At 40.1% G+C, this 13,393-nt stretch overlaps 1 protein-coding gene across 1 annotated transcript in view; it reads left to right on the plus strand.

Annotated features, from left to right (window-relative positions):
* The first annotated feature begins 1,591 nt into the window (after positions 1 to 1,591).
* The window catches only part of DHX9 (DExH-box helicase 9), a 59,924-nt gene continuing 48,122 nt past the window's right edge, over positions 1,592 to 13,393 (plus strand). Inside the window, exons 1-3 of the mRNA XM_049868057.1 lie at positions 1,592 to 1,721; positions 4,817 to 4,949; positions 5,759 to 5,899. Coding sequence (XP_049724014.1) covers positions 4,839 to 4,949; positions 5,759 to 5,899 — 252 coding nt within the window. The 5' untranslated portion in view covers positions 1,592 to 1,721; positions 4,817 to 4,838. The remainder of the gene's footprint in view (positions 1,722 to 4,816; positions 4,950 to 5,758; positions 5,900 to 13,393) is intronic.

Consider the following 13,393-nt stretch of genomic DNA (forward strand, 5'->3'; position numbering starts at 1 on the left):
GGTGCAAAGCCTAAACTAAGAACCAAGTCAATAACAAAATTCTCCTTAATCCCTGAAAGTTAAAGATCCACTTCTGAAAATTTTATTTGCACTTAATGAAATATGTTGGCACTTTTGCTGTGTTCATTATCTACTACAAAACACTTGCAATCCATCTATGCTTGTTGATTCCTTATTAAGAGCATAAATAAGTATCAATAACACCTGCAGCTTAAGCACGCTGAAGGATACAAAAGAAAGAAAAGATTAAGGTCTTTCAATGATTTGATTCTCAATTCACATAAGGAAAATAAAAGGATGAATAAATGCTAAACTGTATTGTTCTGATTGTAAGTGCAAGAGAGTTTTAAAGAAGGAATTGATCACTATAAACTAGAAGGGTTAAGAGAAAAAATGTCATGAAAGAGGTGAAAAATAAGGATGGATAGGTATGATGCTCTCGTATTATTGATTGGTCTGTAGTCTCCAGAACAACCCCAGCAAAAAAAAAAAAAAATACTTTGTATTGTTGCCTTCATGAGTGGTGTAATGGTTAAGAGTCTTGGCTGTTAGCCAAAAGGTTGGCAATTTGAATCCACAGCTGCTCTTTGGAAACTTTATGGGGCAGTTCTACCCTGTCCTATAGGGTCTCTGTGAATGGAATCCACTCCACAGCAATGGGCCTTTTTTTTTTTTTTTTTTTGTATCTAGTCAAGAGGAGCCCTGGTGGTGAAGTGGTTAAAGCAGTTGGCTGCTAACCAAAAAGGTCGATGGTTTGAACCCACCTGCTGGCCGCTCAGCGGGAGAAAGATGGGGCAGGCAGTTGGCTTCCGTAAAGATTTAAAATCTTGGAAATCCCTTGGGGCATTTCTACTCTGCCCTATAGTGTCGCTATGAGTCAGAATCTACTGATGGCAGTGGGTTGGTTTGGGTTTTATGTAGTTAAGGATATAAATTATTCTAACGACTGTAAAGACAAGAGGATATTCAATTTAAGCCGTGTTGGTTTTATTCATTTGGGTCGTATGAATGAAGGTCCCAGCTTTCATAGAGCTTATTTCCTTCTCAGGGGATGTTCACATTCAGAGTATCTGAATCACTAGTAACTTTCATTACCATTTATTGAGCCCCTATTTTTTATACGTATGTGCCAGGTACTGAGTTAAGCCTCGTCCTTTGTCTTCTTATTTAATCACTACAGTCCAATGAAATAAACACTAAAATTTCCAGTTCTGTCTAAGAAGGGCGTCTCTCTCACCAGAGGCCCTTATCACATAAACTGGGAAACATCTTGTTGCATTAAAAAGCTAAACACCTCCCGCCGTCCCCTCCCTAAAATATTCAAAAGCATTAAAACTAGCAGCTATGCAATGGCGCCCTAAGCGCAGCAAGCTCCCAGGCGGTAAGATGAACGCCGCGCGAGGCTGCAGCAGGCCCGCCCCGCCCCCACCCGGGCGTCCCGCCCCGCCCCCACCCGGGCGTCCCGCCCCGCCCCCACCCGGGCGTCCCGCCCCGCCCCCACCCGGGCGTCCCGCCCCGCCCCCACCCGGGCGTCCCGCCCCCACGCTCGCCCTCTGCGCATGCGTGCGTGCACTAACCCCGCCCCTCTCGCGACGGTCGGAGCCATTTCGCCGCCGTCTCCATGCTGGTTGGGGTGCGCTCTGCAGGCGTCTCTGTGGAAGGCCGGAGTTACGGGCAGCCCTAAGCGCGCTGTGCTCTCGGGCACCAGAAGGCGAAGACTGGTAAGGAGAAGATACACTTCCCATCCTTTCCACTCTGCGGGGCGGCTGGCCCAGAGGCCCTGCGGCACTGCAGCCTGGCTTTGTTGCGTAGCGCGGGTGGCGGCGGCGGGTGGGGGAAGGGACGAACGGCCCTGCGAGTCCCCGGATTGCGGATTGTGTGCGCTGCTCGCTGAGGCGCGCTTGCGCAGTTCGAGGCCGCGCTGTGGGCCGCTAGTCCTCCGCCCAGCTCTCCCTTCAGCCTCTAACGCGCAACCCCCGCTTCCTCCATCAGCCTTCGAACGCCGGTGGTGGCGCTGTGCCGCTAAGGGAGAGGGGGGTGACTTGTCTACTTCTTAGCCGGCGGAGACCCCAGGCAAGGCCTAGCGCCATTCATTCGTGCCGCAAATATTCGTTGCTATCCTACAGGCACTCTCATGGAGCAGTAAGCAAGTTAGAATCCTTGCCTTTCCCTCGAGAGGTTGCGGGGAGGGGCAGGCGATACAAAAATGAGTATTTGCAGGCTTTTGTAAAAAATAGTAATCAGAGTGTAAAGGCAGAGAGCTGCTTGAGATAGTGTGGCAGGGAAATGGGTCTCGGACGAAGTGGACTTTTGAGCTGATAACTGAAGGCCGAGAATGCGTCATCGAGATGCGGAGGCAAAGCAGAGCTGCAGAAGGGATTAGTTAGCCGTAAAGCCAGAAATTGGAAAGGGGCTGAAAAAAGAAAGGCCACGTAACTGGAGTGTGGCGAGAAGGATTTAAGAATAGATTTTAGCAACACTGGAAAAGGAAGCCATTTTAAGACTCTATTGCAGTACTCTGGGTGTGCAATCGTGCTGGCAGGGAAAGATGGAGAGAAGCGAATGGGTTGGAGACATTTTGGAGGCAGAATTGCATAACGGTGGCAGATGGCACATCTGGAGTCAGACTGCCAACCTTGCTTGGTATTCTGGCTGCTCCAATTACTAGTTGTGTTTTCTAGGGTAAGTTATCCTTTGTGTTAGTGTCTTCGCCTGTAAAAGGGGAATAATGATTAAAAAAAAAATCCCATTGGGAAGTCGATTCCGACGCTTAGAGACCCGAAGAACTGCCCCATAGCGTTTCCAAAGAGCACCTGGTGAATTTGAACTGCCGACCTTTTGGTTAGCAGCCGAGCTCTTAACCACCGTGCCACCAAGGTTCTAGAGCTGTTTTTTAAAAAAAACATTGCCCTTGAGTCGATTCCGACTCGTAGCAGTAGCAGTTCTGTAGGATTATATAAATTCATGAAGATGATCCTCTAAGATACTGTGGCACATAGTAAGGGCTTTCAAAGGGGTTGCTGTGGATACTCCTGAGGAGTGGATGACTCCTAGATTGTGATGAAAGAGGTGGATGATGGTGCCGTTATGGAAATGGGAAGGAAAGATAGAGACAAGTTTGGGGAGGAAATTTAAAATTCGGTTTTTCCTCTTGGGTTGCAAAGTAAGCATTCAAATGAGTATGTTAATACTGCAGTTGGATGAATTATGGTTTTGGACTGAGCTTTCGGTACATATTTGGGCATCATTAGCATATAGTTGGTATTGAATATCTTGGGGTTAGATGAGACTATCTAGGAAGAAAGGAATTTGGTAGTGTAGTCCTTCTATTTCATGATACCGAGCCACCCTGAGGGCTTGTTTTTTAAATTAATCTCGGGTGGAATGTACAGCTAGGTATATTCAGCTTTTCGAGTAGGGTGGCCCTTCACCAAATGACTGATCAGGATTACCCTGTGGCCACAGAATAAATCTAACCTTACACCAAGGTCTGGTTTGATTACATTAGATTTAGGTGTTAACAGATGTACCAAGCATGAACAGAAGACAGAGGTTTAGTTTAACACTGGTAGTAGAGATTTCTCCTCACAGCAAACAAATCATAGGATATTTTCTCTGGTTCTAAATACAGACTCATATCTTGCTTGTAATTCAGATTCAGGTGCCAATAATCTGGGGTGCAGGGGGAGTGCCAGCAAGTATGATGCTTGTTCCAATGTCTTGATACAATTCAGGAAAACTTCATCATCAAGTAACAAGGCCTGAAGGACACATTTGGTACTCTGCCCCCTTACATTCAGACAACAGACTTTTTTTTTTTTTTTTTAAACAAAGTAATGAGAGGCAACCAGAGGATATTTAGCAATTTATAAGTAATAGCAAGCATTTATGCACTTGGCAAAGGGAAAATTAAAAGGTCGACTGCTCCCTGATAGTGTTCCTTACATTGTTTCCATTGTTAGAGTATGAAAAAGGATTCGTTCAGTTATCTCTCTAATGCGTTAAGCAATTTTTTTTTTTTTTTTAATTTTGATATTTGGTACAAGTATCTTAGGAACAGAAGTGAGTTACGTGGGAGCACTTTGAACATTGGGCTTCAGAAGGATTGAAGTGATGAGGCAATTTTAGAGCTAAGAGTGGACATGAGGGACACTTCGGAGGCATGTAAACATTTACTGAATACTGACTGTATTTGGACTTTATATACATGTACACATACACATATGTGTATCTTACACCCTTGAAGGTAATCTGTTAGCAGTCATATCAGAATGGTAGCAAGCCGTTTGTTTTATATACGATATGATTGATTTCTTAAATATAGTAGTTTGGGTTTGCGTTTAGGACGCCACAGTGGGTGTCTTGGAAAAGTTGCTTGACTTTTCTAAGCCCTAGTTATTTTCTCTGTTTAAAAGCAATTATGGTATTTATATAATAGTGTCTACCCTAGCTATCATTCGTAATGAAAATTGAGTTAAAATACATAAGGTGATTGTTGTAGAAAGTAGAACATTCCATAGAGGTATTTTTTTTTTTTTTTAAAGATACAAAAAAGTCAGTCACCCAAAGGTAGCCATTTTGAAGTGTTTCTTTTCAGTCTTGATTTATGCATATATACTTTTTATGTAGTTAAAATTACAAAGTTTATGTCTTGTAGCGTCTCATAAACTTTCCAGTTAATGTCATTAAAATTTCCTCATGGGCAATTTAAATAGTTTCATGACAGATTATTCTGTACTTAGTTTGAATTTTCAGTTGTTTGTTATTTTCTGTTTTTAGTATTGTAAATAATGCTGTTTGTAAATAACTTTTTTAGGTCTGAAGAAGACACTTGAATCATGGGTGACGTCAAAAATTTTCTGTATGCCTGGTGTGGCAAAAAGAAGATGACCCCATCCTATGAAATTAGAGCAGTGGGAAACAAAAACAGGCAGAAATTCATGTGCGAGGTACTAAAGAATATATCTGTGTAATTTATGAGGAACATGTGGGAATTAAAAGAAGAATGTTTTTTGTTTGGAAATGTTAATGTGTTGCAGGTTGGGGAAGAGTAGTTCTTTATTATAATTCATTATGACGAGTAGATTAATTCTAATTACAGCCCCTTTCCTCCTCAGCTTCCTTAGTACCAGTAGTGCAGATTAGAAAAAGTTGGATCAGCTGTTGGTTTATTAACTGGCAGAAAGTAGGAGCAGTTCTTGACTGTTTTATGTCAAAATGTATGAAACGGGGCTTCCACCCCAGATATACGGAATCAGAATCTACATTTTAACTAGATTTCCAGGTGATTCTTACGTATAATAAATTGTAAGATCCACTGCTCTACTAGTGGTTCTCAGAATTGGCTCCTAACCAGCAGTATTAGCATTGCCTGGGAACTTGTTAGAAATGAAAATTCTCAGCCAGCGTTCAAACTAGAACACAACTGGTTTGAAGCCCTGGTTTGAAATATAGACAAATGGAGAACTTATTCTTAGTTGTGACAAAATCAGATTTTAGTGTGGAATGTTCTGTCATGTGAGAAGAGAATATTTGAGCCAAATAAATATTTTTGGTTTAGTTTATTAAGGGACAGCATGGTTCAAGTTTTTTATAAGGTAGCTCATGAATTTTCTTAGATGTATTAGTGTAATTATAGATTGTATTTCCAGCAGTTAGCTGTATGCTGTCCCTTAATAGATGGTTAAATTATGAATTTTTAAAATCCCAGAGTTACCCAGGTCAGTCTCTTAAGACTTTTTTTTCTTGGCTGTTGAAGGTTCGAGTGGAAGGGTATAATTATACTGGCATGGGCAATTCCACCAATAAAAAAGACGCACAGAGCAATGCTGCCAGAGACTTTGTTAACTATTTGGTTCGAATAAATGAAGTAAAGAGTGAAGAAGTCCCAGCTGTTGGGGTAAGTACTCAACATGTATGTATTCTAAGGTTATGCTAACCCAGTACGTACAGATACGACATTTTGTTTTCTGGGAGTACTGGGATAAGTTTCTGAAAATTTGAAATTCATTCTCATTATGTACCTATTTTATGGGTTGGAGAAATTCTTTTAATCTGTTTGTCTTATGATTTTATTTATTCAGTCATAACACTAGATTTTTCAGAACCTATTTGGTTCCATGGACCCCTAAAAATATTAGACATTTTTATTAAGTATAAAAACTAGTGACATTTTGGACTCTATTTCTGCTGTCTTGGCACTTCCTTTTATAACCAAACTAAACCCATTGCCATCGAGTCGATGATTCTGACTTTTAGTGACTCTTAAGGCAGAGTAGAACCACCCTGTGGGGTTTCCAAGGAGTAGCTGGTGGATTTGAACTGCCGACATTTTGGTTAGTAGCCAAGTTTTAAACCAAAGTATTTCACTCAGTGGAATAATAGTCCAGTGTTTTTGATACCATGATTGGCTTAATTATGTGAATATTTAGCAACCTCTCTCTGATTGTAGTTTTAAAAAGTAAATATTTCCCATTTAATTTAAAAAAAAAAAAGTTTGGGTTTTTACAAAAAATAGAGGGATTGTTGACATTAAAAGATTCATGTAATTTAAATCCTGTAGATAACATGAGATTTTTTATAAAAGGTTTAGGAATGATACTGATAATCAGTTTTAATAGTCAGAATTTTCACTGAATTTTTGTATTCTGGCTTATTTATAAAAGTAAAAATACGTGTTTTATTTCCTTGTTTTATTTTGGCTAAGAAGTCAGGAGATTTTCTAGTAATGATTATATGACTACAGGATTTTAGAGTTTTAAATCCTGAATAATTATAGAATTTTAAAGTCTTTAATTACATTGGTTTGCTCATCTATAAAATGACGGGTTTGAACAAGATGACCTTTAAGATGCTTACTATGAAAAGGATGTTGCAAATAGTCTTTCAAATATTTGATGTCCTTGGAGTTTGCTTCACCTCTTACAACCTGTCTTTTAACCGCTTCCTTTCTATTAGAGTGTAGGTCTGCTGGTGGCAAATTCTTTAATTTTATCCAAGATTATTTCGATTTCACCTTCTTTCTTGAAGAATGTTTTCATTAAATACAGAATTTCTGGGTTTCCAGGTTTTTGTTTTTTCTTCCCCATTCAGCAGTTGAAAGGTTTTGTTCTGTAGTTGTCTTACTTCCGTTGTTTCTGATAAGTCAAGCTGTATTTGAATTATTTTCCCCTTAAATGTAATGTGCTGCTTTCTCAGGCTCCTTTCAAGATTTTTTTTTTCCTTTATCCATGATTTTCAGCAGTTTGACTATGTGATTGGGCATGGGTTTCTTTGTTTTTATTGTGCTTGAGGTTCCTGAGATTTCTTGAGTCCATAAATTTATGTCTTTCACTGAATTTGGGAAGGCTTGGTTATTGTTTCTTCAAGTATTTTTTTGTTTTGTCCTCTTCTTCCAGGACTCATATGTTACAAAGTATGTTAAACCATTTGCTCTTATCCCACAGGTCCCTGAGGGTCTCCTTTTTTCTTTTTTCTATGTCCTGGTCTTTCAGCTAAATGAAATCTGTTAATCTGAGGAACCCCTGGTGGTCCAGTGGTTAAGAGCTCAGCTGCCAACCGAAAGGTCAGCAGTTTGAATCCATCAGCCACTCCTTGGAAACCTTGTGGGGCAGGGGCAGTTCTACTCCGATCTCTAGGGTCAGCACTAGTTGAAATCGACTCCATGGCAATGTGTTTGTTTCGTTTTAAGGAGCCATAATGGTGCAAAGGCTGCTAACCAAAGTGTTGGTGGTTCAGACTCATTCAGTCAGCTCCGTGGAAGAAAGACCTGGCAATCTGCTTCGCTAAAGGTTACAGCCTAGAAGAACCTTTGGGACAGTTCTGCTGTGTCATATGGGGTCACTTTGAGTCAAAATCTGACTCAACAGCACCCAGCAACAGTCTCCAAATTCACTGACTTTTCTCTGTCACTTTCTTTATACTATGCAGTGAATTTTTTTTATTTCAGATAGTCTTTTTGTCCCTAGAATTGCCAGCATGCTGTTTTTTTTATATTATTTATCTGCTGGCATTTCGTATCTTTGCATTCATGCAAGCGTGTGTTCATGGTGAATGTGAATTTCATTTATGTCATTGAGCATAGTTGTAATAACCTAGAAAACCCGCTGCCGTCGAGTCGTAACAACCCTATAGGGTAGAGTAGAACTGCCCCGTAGAGTTCCCAAGGAGCGCCTGGCGGATTCCAACTGCTGACCTTTTGGTTAGCAGCCATAGCACTTAACCACTACGCCAGCAAGGTTTCCACATAGTTACAATGATTAAAAAAAAAAAGCCAAGCCCACAGCTGTCGAGTCGATTCCGACTCATAGCGACCCTATAGGGCAGGGTAGAACTGCCCCGTAGAGTTTCCAAGGAGCGCCTGGCGGATTCCAACTGCTGACCTTTAGGTTAGCAGCAGTAGCACTTAACCACTACGCCACCAGGGTTTCCGTATAGTTATAATAGCTGCTTTAAAATCCTTGATGACTAATTCTGGCATCAGGGTCATCTCAGAATTGGTCGCTGTTGATCATATTTTGAGATTGAATCATATTTTTCTCTTTGTATGTCAAGTAGTTTTGGACTGTATCCTGGGCATTGTGAATATTACATTGTGGCAACTCTGAAAAATGTTATATTCTTCCAAAAAGATCGATTTTGTTGTCAATTTTATCAAGCAGTTAATTTGGTTGGGCTCAAACTGCAAACACTGTCAGCTCAAATCCAACTCATTTCAGTTCTATGATCCTATGTTAGATGGCATCGGAGTCTGCCCTTGAACCACATGCATGGTTCAGGAGTTAGCCAGAGATTTGGGCGGAGTTTCTGGCTCTTCTAGGATACGCTCTTACATTTAGCAGCTTTGGTTTCCACCCCCCCATCCCCTGGTTCTTCAGGCTAGAAAGAATTCAGCTGGCACTCATAGCCTTCCCTCAGGCTAAAAGGTTTAATCAGCAGAAATTCCACCCTTGCTGTTCCCTGCTTCCCTATATCAACTCTCCTCCAGAATCTCCTTGCTTTCGTTCACTCTTCAGTGCCTTCCTATAGTTGTTTCCCTTCGGCTCCGCCCTAGAATTTCTGTTTGCAAAAGGGTCGATCTAATAGAAGCTTACTTCGCCTGGCAGAAGCAGTACCTTACTTTCTCATTAACGTTTTAACAGGCTCGGGCCTTTTCTTTCCCATAAAATACTCTTTCCTAATCTGTCTTTCAATTCTTTGGTTCTACCTGTTCTTGCAAATACTTCAGTTAATTTTCTGCATCAAGACTTTTGTACTTTTTCTGGTGCCTGGAGTGCTCTTCCCTGATTATCCATGGGACATTTAGTATCGTCTCAATAAGGTCTTCCAGCCATCCTGTTTAAAATTGCAAGGTCATTGCCGTCCTCTCCCTTTCATCGCTTCATTTTTCTCCATAGCACTTAGAACTGTCTAACCTGATTGTTCACAACTAGAGGCGATTTTACTTGTTAGGGACATTTGTCAGTGTCTAGAGACATTTTGGTTGTTATAACTAGAGGGGGCTGCTGGTAGAGGGGCTAGTAGATAGAGGCCAGGGATGATGCTCAAAATCCTATAATGCACAGAATAGCTCCCCCTGCAACAAAGAATTATCCAGCCCAAAATGTCAGTAGTGCCAAGGTTGAGAAACCCTGTTTTAATTTGCCCCCCCCCCACCCCCCCCATTCTCATGTTAGAATGTAAATTCATGAGGACAGGGGTTTTTGTCTGTTTTTAGTTCAGTTTACTTTGGTTCCCTAATGGAATAGTTTCTGGACTGTAACAGGTACTTCAACATTTCTTGGTTGAATGATGAATGAATGAATTTGGAGGAAGTTCATATTACAAGCCCATCTCAGCCTCCCCAGTCCAGTCAAATCCTTCATGCCACTCCTTTTGGAGTTAGCCTTAAACTCCACAAGTGGAGTTTACGTGACCTACATGTTTCTAAGTGCAAAGGAGACTTTAAGGTTTTTTTTTACTGTGATTCTTTATTATGAATCCCTGTGTTCCCATCATCCAACTGCAATACTTTTCAACATGGGCAATCTTGATTCCTCACTACTCCCTTCCCACCAGATTATGTTGAAGCAGATCCCAGGCATCCTATCAGTCGTCTCAATATTTCAATGTGTATTTCTAAAATACTTAAAAAAAAAAAAAAAAGTCGTTGTCAAAGAAATAGTTTCTTAATGTCAAGTATCCAGTTAAGGTTCAAAGTTTTCTAATTGTTCCATAAGTGCTTTTTTTTCTTTTTGCGGTTCGTGTAAATCATGATCCAGGTGGTGTTCATATATTGCAATTGGTTGATATCTCTTAAGTCTTAATCACCAGTTTCTCTCTGCTGTCTTCTATCTGTCTCTGTCTTCTTTTTCATTGCAACTTGTTTTGTTGAAGAAACCAGGTCATTTATTCTTCAGTTGTGCAGATTACGTTTCTGTGGTATCAATTAACATGTTCCTCTGCCCCTGTATTTCCTATAGATGAGTAATTAGAACTAGGGGTTTGCTGAGATTCAGTTTTGACTTGGGAAGGGAGATGGGCAGAAAAAAAAAGTAAAAGGTAATGTTGTAGACCTCCATCTGGAGGAGGCATATGATGCTGTGATGTTACTAGTCGTTGACGATCACTGTGTCGACCCAGTGTTTCATTAAGGGTTCTTTGTTTTTAGCTAGGACATTTTTATAAAGTAACGCCTCTCCTTATCAGTAATTTGTCATGCTGAGGTGTAATTTGTATATAAGAAAAGCAAGATAAATGTTTGGTCCTTTTCCCTTATTTGACAATAAAAAATAAGTTGGTCCCTCCAAAAAAAAAAAAAACCCATTGCTGTCCGTGGATTCTGACTCATAGCTATTCTGTAGAACAGAGAACCTGCCCCATAAGGTTTCCAAGGTTGTCAGCCTTTACAGCAGCAAACTGCCACATCTTTATTCTGCGGAGCTGCTGGTGGATTCAAGCTGCTGACCTTCTGGTAAGCAGCCAAGCACTTAAAACCACTGTACCACCAGGGCTCCTCTTCAAATAAATAGTGGGTTTTAACTTTTCTTAATGATGTTCAAATTGTCTTGATTTTTGGCCACCAGATGCTTCTTCAGATTGATTCCTGTGTCCTTTTAACTGTACTTCATAGTCTTGATCAGTTTCTTGCGTTTGGTATACCATATATTTGATTTAACTTGAATTTTCTATCCTAGACATGAAATCAGAGATTTCTTCAGGAGCCTTGGTTCTTTATAGTGGGGGCTGGTTTTTAGAAGCCGAAAACTAAATGCTAGGAATGTTCATTACTACTCGATGAGTCATTTTAGCCTTTTCAGTGTACAGAGCCGGAAGAAAGTTTTTTTAGATTGAAATATAGTCGGGACTACAACACTTTTTTTTTTTTTTTGGAGAAACCCTGGTGTCACAATGGTTAGAGTGCTTGGCTGCTAACCAGAACCCAAGAGGCAGTTCTGTGTGCTATAGGGTTGCTATGAGTTGGAATCTATGCTATGGCTGTAGAGGGGTTTTTGGTTCGTTTTGGTAGGACTTTCACATCTGTCTTTTTTTCCTCTACACAAAAAACCTTGGTGCCCTATAAAGCTCCAACATAATTGTTTTTTTGCTTTATCCAACAGTACACACAGTTTAAAATACAAAGTTTAAAATTTTTATGTAGTTGTTTCGGATTCGACTTGATGGCACTGCATACTGGGTTGTTTTCATACTTAGGATACTTCCCACTACAGATACACAAATTGGTATACTTTGAAATGTTTCCTCTTCGGTTATGCCATCATCTGTATATGCAGGTTTGTTTCCTTTTGCCTTTTAGGAGTTGCCTTTTACATTTTGATAATTATGTAAAATGTATAAAGTTTTGGAGTTAAATCTACAAAGGAAGGTATATTCAGAAAAGCTTGTCTCTTGCTATTCCTTCTTCTGTTCCCCATCTCCTGTGTTTTGTATTGGGGCTTGGGGTGTTAACTATCCTTTTTCTAATTGTAAGCAAATAATTGTGTGTGTGTGTGTGTGTGTGTGTGGCTACCTGAACTTTCATTTTTTATACTAACAGTGTCTTTCTGTGTACTTTTCTTTTTTTCTGTCTGCCTGTTTTTCACTTCCATAGTACCAAAGTATATTCAGCTAGCTGCTGTTGATGAACATTTGGGGTTCCGCCCCCCATTCTTGTACTACTACAAATAGTGCTGAAATGAATAGCCTTGTACATTTATATTTTTGCCAGTGTATCTGTGGTAGGAAGTCCTTGAAATGGTATTGCTGAGTCAAATGTTACATGCATATGTGTTTTTGCAAGCCATTGCCATTTTCTTCTCTGCAAGAATTGTATTATTTTGCAGTCCCCCCAACAGTGCAGTATCTGGAGCTTTTTTTTTTTTTTTCAATTCTTATTATACTTGAAGGGAAAGTTTACAAATCAAGTCAGTCCCTCACTTATAAACTTACATATACCTTAACTAACCCAAAAACCTGGTGCCATTGACTTTTTTTTTTTTTTTTGGTTTTTACACCTTACTACGTATTCCCAATTACTCTCCTCCTAATGAGACAGCCCACTTCTGGAGCTATTTTTAACTGTCACAACTCGAGGAGGGTGTGTACTACTTATCATCTGCTAGATAGAGGCCAGGAGTGCTGCTTAATGTTGCACAATGTTCAGACAACCCTCACACGAAAAAATTATTTAGGCCAAAATGTCAGTAGTGCCAGGGTTTAGAAACTTTGGTCTACAGCCTCACCAATAGTGTATTTTGTTGAACTTCATGATTTTTGTCAATCTGTGATACGTACCTCACTGTACTTCTAATTTGAATTTCTTAAATTATTATTTTGAGTGAAGATGAGCATCTTTTGATGTCGAAGAGTCTTTCGGGTTTTTTCTGTGACTTGCTGTCATGTTTTAGCAATTTTTCTTTTGGATTGTTGGTCTTTTCTTTAAGTTATTTATACATTATAGATGTGTTGCAAGTATTTTTTCCCAGTTTGTCATTTGTATTTTTGTTTTTGCTTGTGGTGGTTTCTGCCATACCCCACCTCCCCACCCAAGTTTTTCTTAGCATAAAACGTGCCCCCCCGCCCCCTTTTTCCACTCGTCATCATTTAGCTCTGTTGCTCACACCCTTCGTCTCAGCACACTCTCCCATCATTCCCTAGCACAGGACTTTCCTGTTTATCTTCCTGTGCTTCTGGCTACTCCTTAATTCTGTTTTTTGTCTTCCCATATTTTATTAGAGTTTGGTATTATATCCTTATGTGTAAGTGTTCCATACCTTAAATATCCCACCTGTAGTACCCTACTACTCTGTAAGCTTGGGCATTCTGTCAGGTATTGATACCCTTTTTTATAATGAATGCATTGATTCTTCTGTTACCCAGACTGATAATTAATCTTCTGTTATTATTTGACAGGAGG

Source organism: Elephas maximus, chromosome 24 (assembly GCF_024166365.1).
Source record: "Elephas maximus indicus isolate mEleMax1 chromosome 24, mEleMax1 primary haplotype, whole genome shotgun sequence".
Lineage (NCBI taxonomy): Eukaryota > Metazoa > Chordata > Mammalia > Proboscidea > Elephantidae > Elephas > Elephas maximus.